The sequence below is a fragment of the Neofelis nebulosa genome, chromosome 9 (assembly GCF_028018385.1).
Source record: "Neofelis nebulosa isolate mNeoNeb1 chromosome 9, mNeoNeb1.pri, whole genome shotgun sequence".
NCBI classification, from domain to species: domain Eukaryota; kingdom Metazoa; phylum Chordata; class Mammalia; order Carnivora; family Felidae; genus Neofelis; species Neofelis nebulosa.
Window position 1 is genome coordinate 21296380 of NC_080790.1, and position 26988 is coordinate 21323367.

The 26988-nt window shown below is 54.9% G+C and overlaps 2 protein-coding genes across 13 annotated transcripts in view; one reads left to right on the forward strand and one right to left on the reverse strand.

Annotated features, from left to right (window-relative positions):
* Nucleotides 1–9976, reverse strand: part of OTOF (otoferlin) — a 93705-nt gene extending 83729 nt beyond the window's left edge. For 2 of the 8 annotated variants that reach the window (XM_058682781.1, XM_058682780.1), the window contains exon 1: nt 9707–9974. In XM_058682781.1, coding sequence (XP_058538764.1) covers nt 9707–9785 — 79 coding nt within the window. In that variant the 5' untranslated portion in view covers nt 9786–9974. Of the gene's footprint in view, nt 1–9706 lie in introns of all 8 variants that reach the window. The other 6 variants (XM_058682779.1, XM_058682778.1, XM_058682775.1 and 3 more) reach the window with 4 other exon arrangements.
* A 3548-nt stretch (nt 9977–13524) lies between these two features.
* CIMIP2C (ciliary microtubule inner protein 2C) lies at nt 13525–26894 on the forward strand. 5 transcript variants are annotated; one of them, XM_058682790.1, is made up of 8 exons: nt 13552–13639; nt 15836–15920; nt 16656–16824; nt 20930–21031; nt 21551–21628; nt 23968–24241; nt 25463–25575; nt 26687–26894. In XM_058682790.1, the coding sequence occupies exons 4-8, from the start codon at nt 20991–20993 to the stop codon at nt 26829–26831; spliced, it is 651 nt and encodes a 216-aa protein (XP_058538773.1). In that variant the 5' UTR covers nt 13552–13639; nt 15836–15920; nt 16656–16824; nt 20930–20990; the 3' UTR covers nt 26832–26894. The 5 variants fall into 5 exon arrangements, with proteins under 5 accessions (XP_058538775.1, XP_058538773.1, XP_058538778.1 ...); XM_058682795.1 differs by lacking the exon at nt 25463–25575; XM_058682791.1 differs by lacking the exons at nt 15836–15920; nt 16656–16824 and having other exon boundaries at nt 13575–13639.
* Nucleotides 26895–26988: the final 94 nt, after the last annotated feature.

Here is a 26988-nt window from a genome sequence, read left to right on the forward strand (position 1 = left end):
TCTCTTGTATTGTGTTAATATGGTGAATATGTTGATTAGCTTTCTAATTTTATTTTTCTAATGTTGATTTATTTTTGAGGGAGAGAGAGAGAGAGAGAGAGCAAGCAAGCATGAGCGGCAAAGGGGCAGAGAGAGAGGGAGACACAGAATCTGAAGCAGATTCTAGACTGTGAGCTGTCAGCACAGAGCCTGACGCGGGGCTTGAACTCACAAATCGCAAGATCATGACCTGACCTGAAGTTGGACACTCATCCGACTGAGGACACCCAGAAACTGATTAGCTTTCTCATTTTAAACGAACCTTGTATCCCTGGGATAAAATTCACTTGTCATGATGTGTCATCCCTTTAGTGGATGGCTACTCAACTGACTAATATTTTGTTAGGGATTTTACATCCTTGTTCATGAGGGATATTGGGCTCTAATATTCTTTTTGTATAAGGTCTTTATCAGGGTTTGGTATCATAAAATGAGTTACAAAGTGTTCTTCCTTCTCTATTATCGAGAAGTTGTGTAAGATTAGTATTATTTCTTCCTTAAATATTTTCTAGAATTCACCAGTGAATTCTATCTAGACCTAAAGCATTCTTTATGGGAAAGCAGTGTACCATCACAATCGCCATCATTTTTATTTTAAATTTTATGTCTTTAATAGATCCTGAAATATGTGTCAGTTTGGCAAGTGTTTTTTTCAAGGGATTTGTCCATTTAATCTGAGTTATAGACACTTATTGAGATACAGTTATTCGTGGTATTTTCCTATTTTCTTTTTAATAAAATGATACCCCTTTTTTCATTCCTAATATTGGTAATTTGTGTTTTCTTGGGGTTTTTTTCTTGATCATTCTTGCTACAATTTACCTATTTGTTTTCAAAGAGTCAACTTTCAGCTTTGTTGGCTTTTTCATTTCCTTTTTTAAATTCTCTTGGATTTAATATTTTTTTAGGTTGTATTTAATTTCTATTTATTGAAATCTAATTCGCAAACCATATAATTCACCCACTTCGAGTGTACAATTCAGTGATTTGGGTACATTTACAAAGTTGTGCAACATTTACCACGATCTAATTCCAGAATATCGTGCCCCCCAAAAGAAAGCCCACACTCATTAGCCGTCATTCCCCATTCTCTAGCCCCAGTCCCTGGCAACAACTCACTTTCTGTCGTTATGGGTTTGTCTATTCAGGGTATTTCAAGTACACTAAATGGATTCATTTGATATGTGGTCTTTTGTGTCTGGCTTATTTCAATTATCATGATGTTTTTAAGACTTGGGTTTAATTTGATCTTCTTTCAGCAGCTTCTTAAGGCAGAAACCTAGACCATTGATGTTGGACTTTTTTCTTTTCTGCCATAGGTATTTAAGACTATAAATGTTGACACGTTGTATTTTCTTTATCACTCAGCTGGAAATGTCTTATAATTTCTCTTTGGTTTACTTCTTTGACCATAGGTTATTTAGAAGGGTATTGTTTAATTTCCAATTATTTGGAGCTTTTTAACATCCCTTATCGTTATTAATTTCTAAGTGAATCCCCTTAGGGTCAGAGAACATGCTTTGTGGGATGTCAGTCTTTTGAGATATATTGAGACTTATTTAATCACCCAGCATATGGTCTATCTTGATGAATGTTCCATGTGCATTTGAGAAGAATGTGTATCTTTCAGTTTGGGGAGAAATGTCCTAGAAACGCCAATTAGGTCAAGGCGGTTGATGGTATTGTCCAATGTTCTATATCCCTAATGATCTTGTCTGGTTGTTTGTAATTATCTCCTGTAATAACACTTTTCTCTCAACTGGGTTCCGTAAATAATGTGCTCTCTTAAAATCACCAGCAACTCGGCGAGCCAGATTTGGTTTATGCAGTCCCTGGGTTTCCGGCAGGGGAAAGTTGTCTCTTCTCTTTCTCCCATTTCTCAGCCAGATGGAGGCTCCAGCTACTTCCAACGCTTTACTTTCCACAAATCTTATTCAAATATAATTTCCACCTTCACTCGTGTATTTCCCCCTGCCCCATCCTATTAACACCCAGGTACACACAGCAGAAACTCAGCCTTGTGTCAGAGATTCATCGGAGAGGCAGGAACAGGTCAGGGATAATAAACCCCATTTCTCTGGCCCAGCTTAAGCCTATACTTCCTTGTAGGTGCTCACTCGAACTCTCACTTTGCCGTGTAACTAACTGATGGCCCCAGTTCTTATTATTCAGACCCAGGCACGGAGGCAAAGAGAGGGTGGTGTTTCCCTTCAAGCCTAGAACAGTGCCAGCCACGCACTCAGCAACTGCCAGGTCTTAGGTTCCCCCATTACCGTGCCAGATTAGAGGAGCTTGCGGTCCTAGTGATCCACAAACTGCACAGAGTACCCGCTCTGTGCCAGGCACTGGGCATATAATAGAGCCCGGTGGGAGAGTGACTTTTCACACTCTTAAATGGGGTAGAAATATTGTTAAAGCTACAGTCACAATTTTATCTTAAACCTTGGCTTAAAAAAAAGTAAAGCAAGCGAGTGGAAATTGATTCCCAACTAAGCCAATGAGCCCTTCTGCTTTGGGGGGAAAAAAATAAAAAGTAGAAACAAAGACAGTTGAGCCAGTATCTCGAGGGTGGATCAGTCCAGGCAGGAAGTAGACAAGGGCTGAAGGTAAAAAATGATCACATGACACTCTCCGTCTCAGGAGACCTTCCTGGAACTGGCAGTGTGAGAAGCATTCGGACAGCCCTGGACGGAGAGCAGAATCCTTGTATTTGCATAAACCCTACAGCGTGTAGAGCCTTTCGTGTATATCACCTTTTTCACTTGACCCCAAAGCAGCCCTGTAAGGACTCAAGCGTATTTCACCCTCTCTTGACCTTCAACGTACCCCCTGGGTTCCCACACCACTGGGCTCCATCTGCCTTCTGGGCACTCACTGTACTAAATCGGATTTCTGGCTTCCTGGAGGGCATTTTCACTAGAATGGCTGACAGGCAAGTTTATTCCTCTCTGTGCCCCCTGCCCCCAAACCCGCTCTTCCTTCCATGCTACCCTGCTCCATCGGTGGCCTCACTGTTCATCCAGGTACCCAAGTACGGAATCCAGAGCCACCCTCGCCCTGCCCTCTTGCTCACTACCAACTCACTACCCCTTCTCCGAACCAATGTCATGGCTTCTCTCCAGACCCACGGCCTCCTGCACCACCCACCATCTGTACCACTGCCCCAGGTTCCTCCCTGAGGCTCCCGGCCTGGGGTCCTGGCATCCCGAATGTCCTTTCAAAACCAGATGTCCCCATCCCATTCTCCTGCTAAAAGCATCATCGACTCCCATTCACTTACAAAGCGGAAGTTTAAACTGCACAGTGTGATACTGAAGACTGTGTTTGCCCCCAGCCTCCCCACCGCGCCACTCCCACCCCATCCCCAGCAAACACTCCCAGCTCCCTCAACCCTCGACAAGGATCCACACCGTCACATCTGGACTGATATTAGCCCTTCTGCCCGGAACAGCATCCTTTGTAGGTTTTGTCCGGAACTCCTGGTCTGAGTAGACTTCCCTTGCCTCATGCTGCCTTGCACCTGTACCTCCCTTTCCAGAATACTCATCATGCTGCTCATGGTGACCTGTGCCATGACTTGTCTTTGCCTGGAGGGCGGGGACCACGTCTTTCTAATTTATTGCCATCACCCCACTGTCTAGAATCACACTTGGCACATAGCTGGCCCTCACCCAATATGATCCTCTGGATGAATGACAGAATGAGTGAACGAATGACAAAATACTTGATTTACCAAACACATTAGAATGTAGCTTTCAGGGAAGCCTGGGTGGCTCAGTCAGTTGAGCATCCGACTCTTGATTTCGGCTCAGGACATGATCTCACGGTTCCAAGAGTTCGAGCCCTGAGCCTCATGTCCGGCTCTGCACTAACAGTGAGGAGCCTGCTTGGGATTCTCTCTCTCAGTCTCTCTCTATGCCCCCCCCCCTCAAAATAAATAAACTTAAAAAAAAAGTAGCTGTTAATGAACTGGAAAAAATTATGACATCGATGAGACAAATAGAAATTTGATAATATTAAGAAATTATTCCTTTTTAGGAAAGATGTAATCTGTGGGTTAAAAAAGATCGAGTCTTTGTTTTTTCTAACTATGCACTGAATATTTACAGATGAAATGGTGTGGTGTTTGGTCTTTGCTTCCAAATAATGTGGGGTGTGGGAGTGGGAAAGAGAACAAACAGAACCGGATTGGCCAGGAGTTGATGGTTGTTAAGACTGCGCGGGGAGAGCTTGGGGGCCGAGGCGCTACATTCCCAGGTCTTACATGTATTTGAGACTTTCCATTATAAAAAGTTAATAATAAAAAAGGGACCAAACACAGCCACGGGAATCGGTGGGAGAGATGTAGCATTTATGTTATGAGTAAGGGTGGATCAGAGAGCCAAGGAAGACGTACAGTTCAGGGGAATTATTTGCAGATCGATTCTTGAGCGCATTTCCAGCAGCATTTTTGCTGGGGGTCTTTGCAGCAGAAGACAATTTAATGGTCGTTTCCATATCATGAAAATACACTCATCAAAGCGGGAGAAGCCTGGGGAATGTTCAGTGCACTCTGCCTACATTGGCTTGCTCTGGGTGGGAGGGGGAGGACATTTGCCACCTGGAATTTAGACAGAGGAGATCTGTCCCCACCCCCAGGTGGTGAGGGGCCTGTGTGTGCTGGGTACGATGGAGGATGTGGGAGGCATAGCAAAAGCACGAGCTGGGTCCACAGCCAGCCGTGGACCCCAGAGGTTGTCCTGAAGTTCCCCTCCAATTGTCCCCTTCAGCGGGGGCAATGCCCACCCCCTCGTGGGGGGAAACACCTATCCCACAGCCTCCCAGAGAGGAGGCACGGGGCTGGGCCAGAGTGCACATATAGGCCCAGGCATCCTGGGAGTGGCTCCTAGGACTGGGGGCACTGAGGTACCCTGCCTCCTTCACCAGGGATAGCAGAAAAGTCTCCAGAGAGAAGTCGTATTTATTCTCAAGAGGGAGACCTCTTCCATTTTAATGGGGAAAAATCTAATTTGGAGTCCAGGTGGTCCCTACAGCCAGGCCACCTTGTCCCCAGTGCCTAGGCCGGGGCCCCACCCCCTCCCAGCACACTGTCACTCACCTGGCCCCAAGGATCCTGATTTATCTCCCTCCCCGTCCACTTTCCTGCACCCTCTGCTCCAGCCGAACCTGTGGCTTCCCAGTCAGTGCACTTAACTGGGATTTCCTTCCTCTGGCCTCTGGTCAGTCCCTCACCCAGAAAGTCTTTGCCTCTAGCCAGGACCCTCCCTCAAGCTTCCTTCTGTAGCTCCGGATGTGCTCCAAGTAAGCTGCTATCCCCTGAACAGGCTGCACTTCCTGTCCCACAGCGAGGAGTACCTTGGTCCTCCTGAGGACAACATTTCCCCATTATGTCTGCACATGCCTCTGCTCCTCTATCCAACAAGGAGACCCTCGTTTGCCTTTTAAGCCCCACCCTGTACCATGTGTTGTAGGTAGCAGTGTTTAGAGAGAGCACGGTCTGTGAGGGGCGGGGGCCACGTGCGGCCCTTTGACATCTGACCCGTGGGCTGGAGCCGGACTCCCCAGTGTTTGCTAGAGAATGAGGTCAGCCTCCCTCTGGGGTCCCCAAAGCCCCTCTGGCCTGGGACATCAATGGAGGGTTCTTGGTTCGTAGCTTTTGAGGCCTCTTCCTATCCCTTGGATAGAAAGCTGGGGTGGGGGTGGGGGGCTCACCTTTGGGGACATTGAACCCAAGAATGGCAGTGCCACCGTGGAAGATTGACAACCCACTAGTGAGTGAACACTCAAAGACAGGGGCTGTTTCACACTCATTTGGATGGTGGGACCCAGTGCTTAGCATGGGGCTCAGTTAGGCTAGCTCAGGTGGGACCCCTGTCTTAAAGGTGCTCAGACACGGGTGCAGCATCTAGAACTGGGGCGGTTTCCAGAATACCAAGTGCCCTAGTTGAGCTGTGGCAGGTGTATGCACACAGTACCACAAGGGAGGGGGAAGGCTTCACAGAAGAGGTGACACGTGAGCTGGGTCTTGAAGGGTGGATAGAATCAATGGGAGTCTTCAAGAGGGAGGGCGGGAGCCATTCCGGGCAAAAGAAATGAATGTCTCAAGGTCTGGAGATATACTGGGCTTGTATCTTTGGGGAATCGCAGGAAATTCAGAGTTACAGGAATACAGTGGGGGGGGGGGGGGAGAGGAGGAGAGAGAAAGTCTCTGGGCCGAGGGAGAAGCCTTGATAAAGCAGACCTTTATCACCAGTTCTGGTGAATTAAGTGGAGATCAGACCCAGCCCCCAGACAGCACCCATCTCACACATCCAATCCCCAAACCCGGTGTCTTGGCCAGAAAGCTCAGGGACTTGTCCCAGGCAGTCTGTCACCATTTCCCCAGGTTTGGATGGGCTGAGTACTGGGCACAAGGTTGGACTAGAGGGATGTAGAGACCCTCCCATCCTGTGTCCCCTGGTTCTGATGGGTGCCAAGAACTATTTTAGCAGTTGAAAAAGGACAAACCCCAGGTGAATACTGTTTCTCTTTGAGTAGCCACCTGCCATCAAGATGGCTCCTTTCTAGACACTCCTGATTCTGGCTGCAGTCCTCTGAGTTAAATTGGGACCATTGTCTCATCTTGTTCATGGGAGGCCAAGGCTCTGGGACTCTGGGGTCTGCGTGCACCACTGGGACCGGGGGCCAAGCCTTCTGGTGTCTTCTGTCTGACCCAATGGACTGTAACTCCAGCAGGCAGGGGCTGTGTCTTCACCTCCGGGGTCCTAGGCTTGTCCACAGATATCAGGACGGCCAGTGAATTAATGAGTAAGGGCAGGATCATGTTAGGAGCCGCCGTTGGGGTAGTAAAAGCTAAGAGCTCGAGACAGGGCTGGGTGGTGAGCACTGTGTGAGCTTGAGGGTGGGACGGCCAGCTGACCCAGTGGCAGGGACAGAGGGATGGCCAGGGACACAGCTGGTGCTTGCCCAGCGGCCACATGGGAACAGGGGTCTCAGGGGCGGTCTGCTCCGGGCCTGGATCATCTTAGCCAGGGGGTCCCTACGGAGCAGGGGCCACACCCAGTTTGCTTGCTCCTGGCACAGGTCGGGAAGCCCTCAGATGGGCTCTCCTCTCCTCTTTGTATCTCACAATGTGCCCTCTCTCCTGCTACTGGGCAACAGAAGAAGGAAATCGGGCTGGAGAAGAGAGGACTCAGGATCCCGTAGCTGCCCCAAGCAGCACTAGAATGGGTGCCTCACAGACATATCAGTCATCTGAATGCTCCTTCCTTAAATTCTTCCAACACCTGTTGTTTCACAGAAGCAACCTGGTGAGGTTGATATTATCAACATGCCCATTTTTAAGATGGGGAAACTGAGGATCAAAGAGGCGAAGGGAGTGGCAGAATCTAGGTACAACCCAGGGCTTCTGATTCCATATCTAGAGCTTTCTCCACCATAGCCCCATAGGGCTCCTGGGTGGCGCAGCACAGAAAATCAAGCTATATTTCAGCCAGGTCATCTGGTCTACCAGGGTCACTGCCGATAGACACAATTCTCTAGGGTTCCCTCACCCAAACTTTGAACTTCACTCAAGGGATTAGGGGAACTCGGGGCCAACATCTCCCTGTGGCTGTTCTCCGGTTTCTCATTTCCCCCTGCAGCTGTTTGCCTGGACACCAGTGGTTGTGTATGCCAGGAGGTGCTGTGGAACATTCTAGATTGGGCCGGTTCCTCTGAATTGTTGTTAGTGTTGGTCTTTTGAAGTATCTATGGTTGTCAACGGCTGGCTGCAGCAGACGAATGGCTGAGACATATCTGGTTGTTATAAAGGACTCTTTCTGGAAATCTCCTTGTCATCTGCCTATTCCTGCTGCCCAGCTCCTTCCCCAGAGCTCCGTCTCTGGGCACCTGCTGCGGGTACAGAGCGTGGAAGTGGATCTCTCCACTCAGTCCAGAGGGCACAGGTTGCAAAGAGGCAAATTCCTGTGTGGTCAGTTGAGGCTGGAGGGCCGGCCCTACTGCTCAAAGAAAAAGGTGGGCATCAGGTAGGTAGGGTGCTCACCCCCAGCTGACCAGGAAGAGGTAAAGGGGCTTGCAGGATTGAGCAGCCAGGGCCGGGGGTGAGACGTCTCAGTCCCTCCACTGATGCCGTGCGGATCTCTCTACAACTGGGCCTTGGTGTCTCTGCCTGCCAACGGGACTGGTTTGCGCAGCCAGGGACTGTCCCGACGGGGCCCCGACAGCATAGCCATCTGTAGCGAAACAGCCAAATACTGTGCTGTCTGTGGAACACAGGGACACGTTTCACAGATGAAAGGACACACTTGCTTTTTCTAAAGCCAGCAGGTGGCACACAGAGATCCAGGGTGCTGCAGACAAAGCCGTCCTCGGGCTGGTGTGGGAAGCAACAGGCAGCCTGCCGGCCCTTCCTCTCGCACCTGCCAGCGGGGACACTGCGATCCCTTGCCCCCCTCCCGATTCTGTGCACAACAGGCTACAGAGCGGACAACGCGGACCTCCTGCCGGAGCCAGCCCAACTGAGGGGTGATGCGGGCACCGGGGCTGCTGCCCCTGGTCACCCGCTTCCCTCCTAACCCAGGTGTGGATGTGCGTCCTGCCTGGGCCCCGATGCTCACTTTGCTCTTTAATCTGGTGGGGTTCTCTCAGCTCCTGTCCCACCCCCAATCTCACCCCCTCTCTGGGAGGAAGGGCCACGTCTGGTGAGCAGGGCTCTGGCCTCCGGCCAAAGGCCACCAGAGATGCCCCGGCCCCAGGGCTGGGAAGCAAAGGTGGGTGGCACAGGTAACCCCGGCCTTACTTTTTCTACTTAAACCTCCAGGGGCTGCCCACCGTCCTCAGGGTGAAGGCAGCCTTGCCTCCTTGCTTCCGCAGGCCTCTCCCACCTCAGCTTCTGCACTCGGTCTGGGCTCCAGCCTCATGGGTCCTCCGTCTCTCCCCTGTTCCATGTTCTAGTTCCTTCCTCCCCCAGCCATGAGCATCCTGTCTCCTGCTCCTGCTTTGCCCTCGCCTCCTCGCCTTGCTCCCTCCTGCTGGTCCCTCGGGTTTCAGCCAAGGGGCTACCTCTTCCAGGAAGCCTTCCTGGACCATCCTGCTCCAGCCTGGATTGGGGCACTGCTTCTGTGGCTCAAGTGTTGTACTTGTCCCCATCTTCATCATATCACACACCTGTCCTACTTGTCTGCTCCCTGGTTCTTGTGTCCCACTGGATGTGGGCTTCTCAAGGGCAGGGCCTGGGTCATGCTCAGCCCCCGGCCTTGGCACACAGACCACAGTAAATGGTTGCCGGATGCACGAGAAAGGAGGAGGATAAGAAGAGAATTGACAGGGGAAGCCAGTGGGGCTCGCAGGATCCCCCTGAGCTCGGAGATGGGGTCCTTACTTCCACCTCCCCAGGACACCCCCGCAGGCAGAGGACCCTGCACCCCGCCAGGCACATCCACATTGGCAAGTGCAGCGAGGGACACACAGATGCAGACATGGAAACACAGGGCACCCTGATTTTCAGGAAATCACAACGGCCAGCCGGGCCGGGAGCAGATAGCTGCCCGTGAAAAGCCTCATCACCCCAACCCTCCTAGGACTTCTTTTCCCACCCATCTTCCCTGCCCTGCCTCATCCCCATCAGTGCAGAGCTGGGGACCCTCTCAGACCAGGGGTTCCCTACCTCGGAAAGTCACTTTGGCGATCCGGTCGCCCCTGCCCCGAAGCTCCAAAACCGTCTTGAGGTGGACAAACAGGGCCATGCTGGTGTGTAGAGCCTGGACGCTGCCAGGCGGGAGCAGCTGGAGAAGGAGAAAGCCTGGTGCAGCTCGGCTCACACGCCTCCCTCCCTCCCTCGCCGCCTCCTCCTGCGCCCCCTCTGATGCTGCCCACAGAGACCAAGGCAACCGAGCCAGCCAGCGAGCTGCTCCTTCCAGCGATCACAGAGACTCACAGCCAGCCCTGCCAGCCCCCGCCCCTCCAAGTTGTCAGCCCAGCGTGTGTGTGTGTGTGTGTGTGTGTGTGTGTGTGTGTGTGTTGTGCACCCCGCGTGCAGCCTGGGAGCGCAGGCTCAGAGTCAGAATTCATTATTCAGCAGCCGCCTGCTCCCAGATAAAGCCCTGCCCAGCTTCAGATGTCTTTTCCCAGCTCCTGGAGCAGAGGCTCCTGCCCGCCTCTCAGCAGGGCTCTGCTGCGCCCTGCTAGGCAAGCTCTGGCCCCAGGAGTGGGCAGATGGGCACGGATGGGCGTGTGTGTGGAAGGCGGGGGGCGGGGGCCAGGGGCGCGTACCCCTGCGGGGGAGAAGGAGCTCCACCGTCTGCGTGCACAGGAAGCTGGGCTGGCGCACTGGTGTTTGGTGGTGATTCAGTCCCCCCAGTCAAGTTGGCCTCCAGGGCTGCGGGCGTCCGTGAGGCTCAGGGAGCCTGGATGGGCCAGGCCTCACTGGGTCCCACTGTGCCGTCTGGAAATCCCAACTCAGGGTCCCCCAGCTGGAAAGTCAGCATCTATCAGACAACGTTAAGGCTGTGCCCGGTGGCTGCTGTCAGAAAAGAGAGTCCTAAGAGGAAAAGGGAACGTTCTGCCTCCACCTGCTCTCACAGAGATTGTACCCCCAAGAGGCAGGGTCCTGGCCTCCTGCTTTGGGACCCCTGGATCTGGGAAGATGGCGTGCTCGGAAGCCAGGCTGAGCGTGACCGGAGATGCCCAGCTACGAAAGCCTCAGAGGCTTATGCTCCACGAAGGGCGATGCTTAAGGTCCAGGACACTAACCCAGCCCCATCCTGGGGCCTGGGGATGGAGAAGGCCGGGCCGGTGAGCCTCACTGGAGCAGAACCGTTAGGACTTGTAGCCCATTAGCTGCTGGGGTTGGGGGTTGGAGGGGGCAGTGGGGAAGGGATATCTGGCAGAATTTCCAAGGACCAAAAAGAACTGCCCTCTCTTCCAGCAACATACCCCGGGAGGCGCTTATAGAGAAAGGGACCCTGGGGACCAGGATCCCCGAACCTGGGGCCTTTGCAAGACCATCTGCACCCTTGACCTTGCTGCTTGCTCTGTAAGGTATGCCCCCACCCCACCGCTGCCTTCTGGCGGGGACTCAGCCCAACTGGTGCCCATTCCTGAAAGTCTCTGTCCCCACCCCCACCCAGGCCGGGGTGCTGCCCCTGCCCCTCTCCTCTCACTGCTTCATCCTCACGGTGGGGACACCCTGGCGTCCTACATCTTTGCAACCCCAGAGCCTCGCACAGAGTCCTGTGTATAGTTAGATGCCCAGTGCAGGTTGACAGGATGGGGGCGAGCTTGGCGACCTGGAGGGAACAGAGTCTGAAGGTTCAAAAAGGAAATACTAAATTTTTCACAGCATGCTAATCAGAGGTTACTCTGTGGGAATTCTACAGTCCAGTGGCCCGCGGCATGTCACAAGAGCCTCCTTCTAGATGTTTCCTTGCCACATTGCCTCCTTTTTCTTTTTAAATTTATCTTCTATTTTCTTTTCTCCCTTTGCTTCTCCAATTCCTGTTCTTCTCTCTCACTTTTACTTAACCACGTTGAAGCGAAGAGTATTTTAGCATACTGTATTTGTTCAATACGCATGAATGTCCCAAAACATTTTTAAACCAGGCAAGTTTAATGTCTCTTTTAAAAAAAAAAAATTAACTAGCATGTTCTATAAATAAGGTTATTAGGTGACCTTTGTTCATAGGGCTTGGTGGCATTTGAGAGGAAAAAAAAAAAAAAAACCCCTCCATCTCCTCCTTAGCCCCTTGGGTGGTTCTCTCCTGTAGGGGGTGAATTTCATGAGGTCTGTGTACCTTTAGAGAAAAGCCCATGAACTCGCCCTAAACAAGGCATTGAGCTCAGCCCAACCTCAGTTTCTATATCGATAAAAGGGTAGTAATTCCATTCTGCCAACACATGGCATCCCTTTGGCGGAGCCAGCTGACCTTCTGAAACCTAAGCCAGATCTTACTTTTTAATTTCCTCTCTCCTGACCATTATCCATTTCTGGAACTCTTAGTATAAAATTTATTCAACAAGCATACACTAACTCCTTCCAGTAACAGGTGCTGGGGATTCCGAGGCGAATGTGATCCAGTTTCCAGCCTTAAGCAGAAGAGACAGACTGGAACACAGGCAACACAAGAGTGCCAGGTTCATGGGCACAGTCGGCTGGCAAAGTATAATGGGGGACACAGTGGGCACTCGACCTGGGCCAGGGGAACACCTTCCTAGAGTATAGCACACCTGACCTGAGGGTTGTTGTTGTTGTTTTGTTTTGTTTTATAACTTTCTCATTATTGCTCATATTCTGCAGGGGGGATTTAGACATACACAGATCTGACCGCAGTTTGAAGGGCGGGCACAGAATTCCACCTGGTTACAAGCACTCACTCCCCTTCAGTTCCTTTTCCTCCCCAGGCCACCGTTTTCCTGCTTCTTGCACTTCTTGGAAGGCCTGTGCATCCCCTCTCCCCCAACTCCATTGTCATCTGCCAGAGAAAGCCATTTGAGAATTCCGCTTGCAAAAGCATCCTGCGAGCTCATTAGTGACTGTGGTCTTCATCAACTGCCGTTTACAGAATCAAGCTGTGAAGAAAACACTTCTCGTCGGACAGGATTGGATGGAACCGTGAAGGCCAAGGGTAAGCTGCAGAGGGTTCTTGCTGATATGAGGGCTGCTGCACAGGGAGCTGGGGAGGCAGGTCTGGCCCCAAGTCACAGAGCATGTCGCCTTGGAGGCTGTCACCACTCTCATGCCCCAGTTACAGACTCCGGCCGGGAGGAGGATCGCTGGAGAAACCGGACCTGGGGGCACCAGCTACAGGAAGGGGGGCACTGTTACGAGAAAGCCTCACCGGGGCCTTTGGCAAGTTTGTTCTGTGGCACAATTACGCCAACTGAACTTGGGTCCCGGGACAGGTGGGAATCACACCCCCAGACCTTTCCACCATTTGCTTTTTGCCCCTTACTTGTAAACCACTCGTGTGGAGTAGTTTGAGGGGCAAGACGAGGTGAGAGGGAAGTTCCCAGGGAGAGATGAGAGATTAATGAAGACAACTCCCCTTGAGGAACGGGGGGTGGGGGGGTGAGGGGGGGGGGTCACTGGCTCTTGGGCTCCCTGCAGCCCCTCGGGCTCCTGGAGCACAGCCACGGTGGGGCTGCTGCTTTCTGCTCTGTCTCCAAAGCGAGGACGCTCCAGGCCGGGTCAGAGAGTCTTGCAGGGGGCAGAAGGGCACTTGGGGCGCATGGGGGCCGGGCCTGTCCACAGAGTTTCCACCCCATCCCTCGTCTGAGCGGCACCACACCCCTGCTGGCGGTGAAGCGCAGAGATGAGCCCATTCCCAGACGTGAAAGCTGAGCTTGGGGGCCCACGGGAGAGCGCGCAGCGAGAGCAAGTAGGGGGCTGGCCCCGGAACAATGCAGCGGGCGGTGGCTTGGCCCAGGTCACGGTCACGTTGCCAGGCACGCGGTTGCCAGGGGACCCCGGGCTGTTTACCGTCGTCGGGCAGGGAGGGGCAGGCGCCTGCGCACTCAAGGCACCCACCATGGCCTCCTGCAGCGCGGGCACCCTACTGACCGAGTTCAATGCCACCTACGTGTCCCCCGGCCTCATGCCAGGGTAAGGCCGTCGCGCGCCCCCCCCCCCCCTCCCCCGCTCCGCCCCTGCCTGAACCATTCTGTCGGAGCGCCACCCCCCACCCCGCAAAACCCTCCTCTCGCTAGAAACTGGAAACTCCGCACTTGCGTTTTGGGGTTTCAAAGAATCAGGGCTCCAGTTGTTCACCTGGCTGGGTGACCTTCCTGGGAGGGGTTGAGTGCCCAGAGCAGGCGGCGGCTGGGCGCGGACAGGGGCTCTCTCTGCGTCCCTCTTCCTGGGAAGTGAGTCCCCAGCGAGCGCAGAGCATGCCCAGCCTGGGACCCGGGGAAGGGGGAGGAGAGGGAGCCACCTCGTGAGCTGGGTTTGGAGACCCCTGGGCAGGAGTGATAACGTGAGGAACCGGAGAAGCGGAGCTGGCCTTTCGCGCCCCAGCCCACCTAGGATTCAGGCAACAGTAGTGTTTGTCGGATGAAGGCGAGAAGAAGATGGGTGGGCCCTGGGTGGGCTCCAAGATTCTGGCCAGGTAGTTATTGCTTCATTTGGACATTCCTTTGGTAAAGACATGTTGAGCGCTGGGGAGGTGCCAGGGGTTGTGAGAAGACAAGCAGGGGGCCGCCCTCGATGGGTTCCCGTGGTGGTGTAGATACAGAAGGTTTAGTTCAAAGCCATCTTTGCAGCCTTGGAAAGTGGTGTTTACACCGCATTCTGGGTGTCCATCATGAGGTTTCATTCTACGCGCAATTATATTTTTTTCTGATGCTCCCCACTGTCCCCAGTTGGAAACTTAACCCTCCCAAAATGTCCCCCTGCTCTACCAAGGGAAGTTGCATATTTCGGAAGCAATCCTAGGTTGCTCCTGTCACCGCACCGCTTGTCTGCCATTCCCTTGAGCACTTTGGCCTGTGATTGATCTAGAAATTGTGGTAATGAGTGAATCATAAAGAAGGCTCCAAGCATGAACTGGACTAGTTTGGATAGCCGAGCCTGTATCTGTGGCTTTCTCTGCATGGATCTTTCTGGGAGGCATATGCTCACCCTAAAGATCCCCATCAGTGAGGAATGAATGGGCTTATCTTATGTTTCTAAATGCTACCTCATTGGTAATTCTGTTAACTTAATGAAAGAATCCAAGATTCCCCACCACACTTGGATAATTATTATTTTTGTGCCTTTTCGAACATTAATCACAGGATTTTAAGCAGGGCCAGTCTCCTCTGACGCTCCGATCATCCCCCTTACCAGTTTGATTCGTAGAGGCAGGGAGTATTCACAGTGGTAAAGACCTTGGAGATCACGTAGCCCAGCCCTCTTCTGTTCCAGATGTGGTCACTGAGGTCTGGGGCCGGGGGAGAGGGGGACGTGCATGAGCCCCAAGCTGGCGTTGGAAGAGCTGGCCTGGCACCGGGTCCCTGATGCCTTGTGGCGGCAATGGGAGCCCCCAGGTAATGAGCACCTACTACGTGCCAGGCACCGTGCTGGGCTCTTTACAAACATTCTGTAAAAACCCTTTGCAACATCCCAGATGAGAAATAAGCAGCTTGCCTCGGGTCATTCAGCAAGCTACCCAGCCGTGTCTTTGTGACCTCAGCACCCAGGCTCTTCTGAATCCCTCCAACTGCCATCTATTATCATTAGTTAGATCCCTGCGGTGTTCAGGGACTGATTCTCGGTACCAAGGGGAACAGGATGCTGGTCTTCAGACTCGCTGGCCAGGGTGCTCTGTCTGGTCCCTTGCTGCTCTGGGCAGCACAGCCCTCAGGCACCTTGCCACTGTCTGGGCTGTGTGCCCCCCCTGCCGTGAGCGGGGGATTCTTGGGTCCGAGTCCCTGGGATTGTGAAGCTTTTTAAGGGATGAGATCAGCCTCAGTGGGGCTCTGTGCCTCTTGCTAGCAGGTCGGACCTCAGTGGTATCCACCCCCGCCCCCACCCCCCCCCCCACCCCCCCCACCCCCGGTCTCCGCCTCCCACCACACCTCACCAGGCTCTTAGTCCAAGCACGTGAACTGCCACCATGCGTTCATTCACGGCCAGGCTACTACTGCCCCCGAAGCCCCCCGCTCCGCCAGGGGCTTTCACCAGCAGCCAGGACTTTCACCAGCAACCCCCCCCCCCCCGCCCCCGACTTCCCTGCATTTGCCTGGAGTGGCAGCTGTGCCCGTATCTGCCGCGGAGCTGGCCTGGGCTCCGGGACCTAAAGTCAGTGCCTTCCACTATCAGGAGGGTGGCCGTTACCTCCAGGACGGCGGTCCCACAAAGGCGGCTGTATCCACTTCCCCAGGATCCCCGTACGATAGATCTGCTGGTAAGTGTTTGACAACCAGCTCTCTGGAGACAGGGTGGGTCGTGATCTGTAGCACTCATCTACTATCTGCGGCATCAACACCCCCACCACGGCTGACTTCAAGCCGCCAAAATGGTGTCACAACTGCAGAGCCGGGGCGGGACGCAAAACAGCACACACAGTCATTCCGCCCTCCAGACACAACAGGCACAGCTAACCCCAAGAACACAGACAGCCGCGAAACACGGCGATGCGATTAGGTGGTGATGAGCATTGGTGTTTAGTGCCTTTGCCGTCAACGTGATTTCTTTCACCGTGACTTTATATAATTTCTTGTATTTTTGTATAATTTCGCTTTTAAGCCGGGCTTGTTTAACCACAGCCCGGAAAAAAAATCCTCGAAATTTAGTCATCAGCTCTCGTCAGCCAGTATGAGTCAAGACAGGCCACCTCTAGCACACCACCGCCTCCTGCCAGCTGCTTCAGGCCTGAGACCTCACCTTCCGGGTGGGAGAGGGGAGCCCCTTCCATTTCAGCCCCAGCCCTGCCACTGGAGGTGCGGCCCCGGACAGGCAGGTGCATCCCGGGCTACCAAACAAAGGCCACCTGCCAAAGGGACATAGGAGACCCCGCGTGCCCAGATAGGTCACTGAAGCCTCTCACGCAACCCTAAGGAACTGGGGAGCTTTCTGAGAACAGGGGGTCAGGTGCTCCTGGAGACCGAGGCTTCATAACAGGGCCCCTCCTTCTTTCCAGAAGAATCATCAGCCCTTAAAAATGTGCCTCCGTTTGTCAGTTCATTTCAACAAATATTTGGAGAGCAGCTACTGAGTGCCAGGACTGACAGGGACGCAGATAGAACTCCTTGCTCTCCCCCACCCACGGAGTTTATATTCCAGAAAGGAAGACTACACTAAAGGCCCAGGTAATTGCACACAGCGAGAATGTGAGGTGGGACATAAAGAGGGTCACAAAGGGCACAGACGTTTCAATGGAGAGGACAGGCAAGTCTGTGGGTGGCTCCTTGGAAAAGAGGGTATTGGATATGGCCCTTGAGGCTGAGGTCACAAGGTCCAGAGAGGAGGAGAGAAGCCTCTTGGGGATGGAGGGGATGGCCTGAGGGAAGGCAGGGGTGGAAGTGCTGGCCGGTTCTGCCTCCAAAGCCGCAGATGGCCTACTGAGCCGGAGTAGGAAGGACACGGATGTGGTTTAGAAGCTGGGAAGGCCCCCCTCCGGGAGGCCCGGTTAGGCCGGGCCTGGAGTGCCTGGCTGGTTCCTTCCTCATTTCATAGACAATGGGGAGCCCTTGAAAGTTTTTGCCCAGGGGAAGGATCTGAAGGAACTGCACTCAGCAGGAAGTGTCGAGGAGAGGAGAGCGCCAGCGGAATGAGGATGTGCCGAATAGTTGCAAGTTAATTAGTTAATAAGGCTGCTCATGGGATCTCTGATGGCTCCTGGTAATTAATTTTAATGTCAGCTATGGGGCCATTTTGCTCCCTGTACACTCTCTGTACGCACAGGGATACACACACACACACACACATGCACGCACACACGCGCGTGCGCACCCACGGTGGTGCTGGGACCCAGCTGAGCACTGTCTCCCAGCTTGTGTGCAGGTGGATGAGGAGCCGGGCAGCAGATGAGGGGGTCCAGGAGGAGGTGTGGCAGTGCCACGGGGACTGTTGGATGCCCTGTTGCAAAACCTGTCACTCATTCCCCTCTGTTTTCTCCGCCTTAGCCAGCCCCACGGCCAACAAAAACAGGCCTTTGGAAAGCTTTACCGTAGGACCACACAGGGGCTTGCTCAAGGCACACAAACGCAAGTGCATCCAGGGGACACAGACCTGGCTAGCCAAGGCATGCCCTCTGAGCGCTAAAGAAATGTGACCGTGTGCACCTCTGTGCACACACCCGTGCCCCTCCGTGAGCGGCAGGTTCTGAATAGGATCCCCAGTGGAAGCAGAACCTTAGGAGGATTGCGGAGGAGAGGGCTTCTATTGTACTGGGATGCAAATATCTTGGCATTCAGAGAAGGTGGAAAAGCGGGGAGCAGAGGAGGAGTATAGCAGAGAGCCTGGGGGTGGTGAAGACAAGAATCCCGGGAACACGTCACATGTCTATGGCTCCTTTCTTCCAAGTACGAACGCGAAGGCCCCTGTGGGTGGGACACTGCGTGTGCTTTGCAGATCAGAGCCAAGCCCCTTTAAAGCAGTGTTCGGGGACGTGGTGGCCCCTGGGTTTCTGGACTTCTGCCTCCTCCAGCAGACATTTATTGAGCACTTGTCCTGGGTTAGGTGCCGCGTAGGTGCCGAGGATAAAGAGAGCACAGATTAGCAGAGGAGATGGACGAGTGTGCACCTGACTGTGCACGAAGGATGTGACACACAGCCTAGGTAGAGGGTGTGTGGTTAGGGAAGGTGCCAGAGAGCCCTGGTGCTGGGAGTGGGTAGGGAACTCCCCCACCCCCCACCCCCCGGGACACGGCATCCCAGGTAGAGGAAATGTGTGCAAAGCCTCAGAGGTGCGGACAGCACGTGAGGCCCAGAGATGTGATGCTTCCGGGGCCTTGGGCGCTTGTGGGGAGTGAGAAGGGAGAGGTGACCACGGTGGTGTGACACGTGTTTGAGAAAGATCACTCCGGCAGTAGCGTGGACAACAGGCTAGAGGGGTGAGACTTCAGTCTGGGAACCTGGCTCGGAGATTCAAGACCACCCCGGTGAGCGAAGAGGGAGGCTGGCTGCTATGGGGAACGTCACTTGGGGACTTGGGGAGAGAGGAGGGGTGCAGAGGGGGATGGAGGAGGGAGGATGGGGTGAGTCCTGGTTTCTGGCTTAGGTCATGATCTCAGGGTTCGTGGGTTTGAGCCCCGCGTTGGGCTCTGTGCTGACAGCTCAAAGCCTGGAGCCTGCTTCGGATTCTATGTCTCCCTCTCTCTCTCTGCCCCTCCCCCATGCACGCTCTGTTTCTCTCTCTCAAAAATAAATTTAAAAACGTTAAGAAAAGAAAAGAAACATAGAGACACAGATCCGGGCATCTCTGGTGTATGGGAGGTGTTAGAAGTCTAACATAAATGAGCTCTCCCAGAGGGAGAGGGTCCCTCAGAAGAGAAGGGGACTCTGGGGCACCTAGAAGCACCTAGTAGATGAGCAGAGGAAGAGAGCCAGCTCCCAGGCGATTCCCCTCCACACTGACCCCTCTTCAAAGCCTGACCACAAAGGAAGGCCCTTGGTGGAGTTCCCCGATACCTCCCCACCCCGGGAACGGGCCTCCCTCCCTGCATTTAATAGCATCAGCCCCTCCACCTCCAGCACAGCTCGTGCACCCACCGTGTAACTCAGTAAATAATGGAATGAGGGGGTAGGCTGCAGGAAGAAAGGCTGAGCTGTGGACCTCTGCGTCCCCAGTACGCAGGGCACAGTAGCTTCCCAGTAAAGTAACTCCCAACACTATCCCACTGTCTTAAAAAAAAAAAAAAAAAAAAAAAATGCATGTACAAAGCGTCAAGAAACAAACCAGCCCAAATCCAAACGCCTGGAATTAACCGGGGTTAGCATTTGAGGGGACGGCATTCCAAGTTTCTCTTTGCGTGTCTACTCAGCTAAAAGACTAGAGGCTGGCTGGCCAGCCGGCCAGAAAGATAGACAAAGCAATGCTAGAAACATATGATCGTGCCATATTTGCTGCTTTAAAATGAAAATCATGAAATGTAATCTTACTAGAACTCAACTGAGGAGAAAGATACGGACATAAAATGGGAAGAATGGCCGGACTTTAGACAAATGCTAATTCAGCTCAAGAGAGATTAATTCGTAAAAGATCCCTCTAAAGTAGGGAGAGGGAGAGGGAATAAAAACCATTCAGGGGCGAGAGTCACTGCGTTGCATGTTTTTCAACGGCGTGTTTTAATTTTAGGTGCCGCGGGTTGACTCTGCATTACAAATTCCTAGCAAGTCGATGCCCCTCCACCCACCCCACCCCCCAATTTTTGTGGCGGAAATTATTTTTCCCTCTGACAGGTTTTATAACATTTACATTCTGTTCTGCAAGCAGCCTTCACCTGGCTGATATTTCTAGTTCCGTACTTAAATAGACTTGAAGCTAACCAGTCATTTTAACAATTTCTACATTTCTGGGTATTCCTTTCTTTTGACTCCTCTCTTCCTTGGCAGGATTTTGTCCCTGCACACTGCTTGCAGGAGCCTATGGGTTTTGCTTTATTTCCTGAGCCCTTTCATGCCGGGAAAGGCCCGGGCGCCGTCTTTACGGCTAATGACCGCGTGGCCGGTTTGATATTCTCGGGTCATGCTCTTGTCCCTACAGACTGTTGCGGGCCACCTTTCTTTAGTTTTCTTTCTGTTGCTTTCTTGTCTTTTTGTTGGGGGTTGACAGCACCTGATGGCCCCCACCTCTTCATCCTGAACCCCCTGAGGAATAAGATGACCTAAGAGGGAAAGCTGAGAGCCCCGGAAAGAGGAGGCGGGGCTGGCTTGGGACAGGCTTTCCTCCTGAAGGGCAGCGTGTGGCCACCCAAAACAGGGCACAGGGGAGTCACGTGGGCTTGCTTGCTTCCAAGGAAAAGGAGGAGGGCGGGGTGGTCTCCAACAAGCCTCATTTCCCTCTTCAACCCACCAGTCCCATGTCCTTCCACCCCCAGGTGGCAAAGCCAGTAGGGGGACAGAGGCTCGGGGAAGGAAGAAGCGGCTCCCTACTTGCTTATCTGTGACCCCCCGGCTGTGGAGCCTGTATGTTTATTAGGTTTCATACACAGCACGGAGAACCCCCAGGAGCTCCGTTTGGCCTGCTGGCATGCTGTTTCTTGCAAATGAGTCTCTGCCTCAGTGCAGGTGCCGCAGGGAGAGGGTGAGCCGAGGATGTTGGCGGTGGCGATTGGATGGTCTCGTGTTACCTTAATGAAAAAAATACAGGCTCACATTTAAGGGGTGGGGTCAGCGGTCGGGCTGAGGGAGGTCGAGGAAAGAATGGGGGAGGAGGAAACAAAGGCAGAAGGTACAGTGTTCCCTCCACAGAGAAATTCGGGAATAAAGGAAGAGGAAGGGGGACACGTGAGGCCGCAGGGTCCACCGGAAGATGTCGCAGCCTGGGACAAATGCACAGAAACGTGCGTCTCGGTAGGCAGAGGAGGAGAAGCCAAGAGAGGAGAGATTACGGATGGCAAGGAGGGAGGGCAGAGGCCCAGAGAAACCGGGAGGGGCCGACTGGACGCGTGAGGCCTTGGGAGGGGCAAGAGGGGGGGCTCCAGACCCAGGAGGGGCTAAACCATGGCAGAGAGGAGGACTCTGTCCTAGAAGTGGCCAAGGTGACCTTGCAGGCATCACCAGCCCCAGCATCTTTCCAGGACAGAAGGGCAGAGGCAGGAGGGAGAAGGCTGGGATCCCCGGGGTCGTGGTCTCAAGGGCAGGAGGGGCGAGGCCGGACAAAGGCCTGCGTGTGGTGGACGGCTTCTCCCCTCACTCCCCGCTTGGGCCCGGGAACCTCAAATGCTGCGAGGCTCTGGAAGGGACACGCTGTGGAGGGGCGGTAGTGCCAGGGGCCCGGAGGGGCTCTTCTTCTGTTTCGCCTGCTGTGGGGAGCGATCGGAAGCCCCGTCGGTAATCACCGTGCCTGGCTTTCTCACCTCCCACCTGAAGACGAGGAGGAGGAAACCATGCAATATCATCTGACTCTACTGGGGAGGAGGCCAAGGGGGCCCTGAGCAGCCGGCACAGGTGATCCTGAAGCGCTGACCCCAGAGGCCACCGTGCCCTTTGGCCTGGTGAGAGGGGGACGCCCGCGATGTCGCAGTGGCCCTCAGGCTCCCCGCACCCCCTGGGGCTTCCCTGGTAAGGGAACTCGGCTGAGAGAAGGGGACGCGTCAAGCACCACAGTAGGGAGGCCTCAGGACAGGTGCCGGGGTCCCTGCAGCCTGGTCTTCCGGCGTTTGTGTGAGTAGGTCCGGCCGCAAACGTCGCTGGCGCCCTAGGCGCGTACCCACTCATCTTTTTGTTTGTTTCCTCGACATTTCCGACTCAGACCGTGTGCCAGACCTGGTACGGAAAACTGGGGATCTGAAGGTGAGGAAGACATGACCCAGCTGTGCCCGAGAGGCTCCCAGTACTCTAGTGACGGAGACAAAGACATGAAAACAGACACGAGCATTGGGAGCAGGCACGGCTCGCGGTGCAGCAGGGAGAGCAGGACGGCCTAGACCTAGAAGAGGCGGCAAGGAAAGGATCTTCAAAGTGACAGGGCAGGTCTTTAGTCCTGGGGGGCAAGCATCCGGGGCCGGGGGCCCAGGGCAGAAACCCAGGGGAGAAATGCAGGCGGGCGGTGGGAGAAAGAACATGCAAATGGTTCTTTTACAACCGGGAGCAGGGAGGCCGGTGAGGCTGGAGAGGGGGACATAGTTGGCTCGCGGACAGCCTTGAATGCCACTCTGTGGGCCTGACTTCAGAAAGGTCGCTCTGGTGGAGGTAGGGGGAAGGGGCGGGAGGTAAGAGCGCAGTTAGGAGGGTGGGGGGCTCCCGTGCCCACAGCCCAGCTAAGAGGCCGTGTGGCCCACGCCCAGGGCAGAGATGGAACCCGGGGCTTGAGGACTAATTGCACGTGACGGGTGAAGCTGACGGAGGCGGACGCCGAGTCTCTGACTTGGCCACCTGCGGAGTGCCCGTCACCAAGATGGGACTAGAGGTTGGAGGCGGGGGTGCGGGTAAAGCCCAGGACACCCGCAAGGGGTGCGTAGTGTGCGGCCGTGTGCAGGAGTCTGACGGGGCTTCCGGGCTGGAGATGTAGACCAGGGTCATCCACACAAGCGGGAAGGTTAAGGCCCTGGCATGGATACCATCACCCAGGGGACCGTGTGGGCGCAGGACGGGCCCCGGAGAAAGAGAGCAGAAGAGGCGCACCTTACGGGGGAAACTGAGAAGGAATGGTCAGAGAGGCGGGTGAAGCCAGCAGACAAGGAGAGAGCAGTGTCGTAAAATCCAGGAGCGGCGTTTCAAGACCGCAGAGGTCGACAATGTCCAATGCTGTGGGAGACCCCTGGCGCCCTTGTCAAGAGCCATTTCTTTTCTTTTCTTTTTTTTCGAGACAGAGAGAGAGCAGGAGAGGGTCAGAGAGAGAGGGAGAGAGAGAGAATCCCAAGTAGGCCCTGCACTGTCGGTACAGAGCCCAACGTGGGGCTTGAACCCACGAACCATGAGATCATGACCTGAGCTGAAACCAAGAGTGGAACGCTCAGCTGACTGAGCCACCCAGGTGTCCCCGTCAAAAGCCATTTCATTGGCACCGTGGGGCCAGGGTGAGGTTTTAGGGGGTGAGAAGCCACTGACTGGAGAAGCATGACTCTCCGTCATTCGCACAAAGTCTGACGCTCATGCCCTTCGGCCGTCACGTGGCCAAAGCAAGTCTTTGGCTCTCTGTGGCAGTCTCACCCGACCAGGGCTCCTCAGCGTACTGTGTGTGCTTGTGTCCTCCGTGTCTCCAAGCGTCCCCGCCCGCCGGTCCCCTGTCCCTGTCGCTGGCCTCCGTGGCTGCAGAGGGCGACGGGACCCCTTGCAGGCCGTCTGAGTGGTGCCCCGTGAGGTGGCTGAGCTGGAGCGAGGCTGCACGTGTGAGCCCAGGCCTTGGCCACCACAGATCTGATGTCACACGTCACTGCTGCGTCCCCACCAACCTCTTAGATCCTCCCTACCCCTGATAAGATAGTGGCAGGAGACCTCCCCATCTTCGGGCCAAACGCTGAGTATATGGAGAGTGATGTGCCCGCAGCCCTGCCGAGGGCTCAGGACGGGGCCCCGGTGCTCTGGCCCCTGCGGGAGCCCCTGGTCCAGAGGGGTGACCGGCCTCTGTCGGGAAGGAGAGGCCCAGATTCTCTTTCGCTCGCCCTTCCCCGGAGCCCTGAGCTGGGCAGTGCACCGAGGGAAGCCTCTCAAGGCCCAGAAGTGACCCACGGGGCCTGCTGCCATCCCCGCCCCCGGGCTTTATGGGCCTGTCTTGGAACGGGCCTCGGAACCGTGCACTGACCTGCAACCCGCCCCCCCCCCCCCCCACCCCGTGGCCATCGCAGGTACCAAGGCCATGTTCCCGGCGTGGCCTTCTCCTTTGGCATCCCCTACGGCACCGCCACCCTCAAGTATTTCCAGGACCACCGCAACGCAGCCCTGGAGAAGAGCCGTACTGTCTTCAGCAAAGGCGGCCACTTCCCCACCCTCTTCTCCTCAGACCCCAACCTCGTGCTGAGTAAGCGGTCCCACACCCAGGACCGCTGGCTGCACACCCCCAGCTACACCCGCTTCAACCTGGACAGTGGCCGCTCCGCCCAGCTCACCGGCTTCTACCAGGTGGGTTGACCTGGGCCCGGGTGCTGTCCCCCCAGCAACCCGGGCGGTGGGGGGAGGGGCTTGGAGTGATCCCCGTCACCCTCCAAGAGGGACTTTGTTTGCTTTCCCTGAGCCCCTGAGCCAGCAGGGAACCTAGTGAGTTTGGCTGGGGGCGTCGGGGACAGGGCCTAGACTGCTTCCCAGATGACCCCCCACCCCAGGGACTCCTGGGGCTCTTGCCCCAGCCCACCCCCAGGGAGGTGTTCTCAGCCCCAGGGAGATGTTCCCACCCTCACCTCTGCCCCATGACCCCGTGGACCCTCGCTTACTTCCTACTAGAGTAAAACATCAAAGATCCACCTACAGGATGAACCCCGCCCCCCACCACTCACACACAGGGCCACTAAGCCCCCGACCCTGGTTCTAGCCCCAGGTCTAGTCTCGATTGTACCCGGGTCCTGGTACCCACCTGACACCTCCTTGCTTAGCAGCCCCTCTGAAGCCATACCCCAAGTCAACCTCAGCCCCAGACCGGAACCTAACTGCCCACACCCCGATGTCCTTGTCCTGCCCCTCGGGCTCTTACAGCCTCCCCTGGGCCTGGTGCAGACGTGTCCCGGTGGGTCACAGGCACCTGGGTGCTCACCCACCTCACTGGGGGCCAGGGCTCATTCTCTGCCGTGTCCCTAGAAACCCTGGTCTCTCCCTCACTTCTCTTGCAAACATGCCTCCAGCCCGATTTCAAAGACGCAGGTGCCCCCTGGTCCTCAGGGTAGAGAACTGTATGAGAAGGCAGGTCCTCAAGGAGAGGACCAGGTCAATGCTGTCAGACTCCAAGGGGCTGTGGGACCGTGTCAATGGGCGTGGGGGGGGGGGGGCTTTGCTTTCCCTCATGGCTCTCACGCATAGCACCCCCAGTCCAGGGGGGCGGGAAAGGGAGAAACAAACACACGGAGCTTACCTGTGCCACCTGCTGAGCCAGGATTCACACCCTTGACCTCCGCTGGTCACTCGCCTCATTTACTCTCCGTAGCAAAGCTGGGGTGGGGCGAGCCATCATCGCCATTAGACAGATGGGAGCTGGTCTCAGAGAGGACACCCAGCTGGGGACTCCAACAGGGGCGTTAAGGGAGACGGCCCCACCCCCTGCCCAGGTATAGATAGCCAGGCAGGAACTGCGGGTGCCCCAGGTCACTCCTGCACACTGACAACCTGTCATCTCTTCTTTGAGTCGAGCCGTAGATGGCGCAGCAGCATCGGAAGTACTATCTAGACAGGACGGGCATGGTGCCCCGGGTGCCCTACTTCGTGCTGCCTGTGAAGGAGTGGGAACGATACCCCCTCCCCACCGACCTGTGAGTGCCTGCCCTCCCTCCCTTCACGCATGCTACAAACACATGTCCATGGGGCACCTGCTTCCAGCCAGGCACACAGCCACTCACACCGAGAAATGAGTGAAGACCTCACCCTAAGGAGCCTACGGTGCAGAGGGTGACAGTCACACAGCAAGGGGGTCAAGGTTAGGGCAGCCTCAGAGGGATGAGCAGAATGAGCAGAATCTGAAAGAGTGCTTTCCTGGCCAGATGCACGGGGAGTTTGGGAGCAAACCTGTCATCTTGGCTGGCCTGAACCTTGCAGGCTTCTCCCCCCTGCAGTGTCAGCCTTGCAGCTACACTCGTCCAAACGTGGGCACCGCTGCTTCTGAGTAGCAGGGAACTGCTGCCCTCTGGTGGACACAGAGGGCACTACAAGAGCGGGAAATTCGTCCCCCCAGTCCCCACCAGACTCGGAAAACGTTCTCCTTGGGACCTCAAAATATCTTTCAAAGTCCAACTGTCCATCTAACAAAATATGAAAGTTCCCCACTGCCTGGACCTCACTCCTTTTATCTGAGAGAGATGCTTTCCCCAGGGAAGGCCAGCTCTACCCTTTGAGATAATCCAGGCACATGGTTCCCTTGCTGTCCCTCCTGTCACCAAGGCACGAGAATCGGAAGTCTGTGCTTCCAAGGTGTTGTGTGGGGAAGGAGGGGTCAAGAGGTCAGTGGAAAGATCTTGGGTTTCCAACTACTTGCTGACCATCGCCATCATTTCTTATACCATTTGTTGCGTATCTGTTCCTTGTCCGGTATTATTTAAGTGCTTTATACGCATTACCTCATTTAGTCCTCAAAACAAAGCTAATGGATGGGAGGTACCAACACTGGTCCATTTTATCCGTGTGCCCTTCCAGCGGGAGTTGAGCCGGAATCTTTCCCAGGTCTGTCTGACACCCACGTTCTCCCTCTTTACTGCTGCGCCTTTGTGCAAATGCAAATTATTCTGATCTCGACTGCAGGGTGACTTACAAGACGTTTGAGCTGATGAGCAGCCAGCTCAGGACGGGCTAGAAAATTGGGCACACGGGGCTGTGGGTGGGCACAGCCTTTCTGGAACGCTGCATAACCCTGTCTCCATCCTCCCCCAGTCCTCCTCTGAGCCCAGAGAAGAAGTGGCACCTTTTAAGAGTATCTCCCGAGAACTTGAAGACCTACCAGAGGTTCCCCTCGGGGAAGAGGGTCACCCCCCACGAGCGGCAGAGGAGAGACTGCTACTTTGAGTTCAGAGCGTGATGCTGGAGAGCCTGGCCCTGACCAGGTCGGCCTTTCAGAATAAAATCTTTAGCCACGTCCAAACCCGTGGTCTTCGCCTCTGACCTCCAGGAACGTTTGGCCATAGCGGGACAGCGCCCAAGGGTCCCACCCAACACCGAGTCTTAAGGGTTGTCAA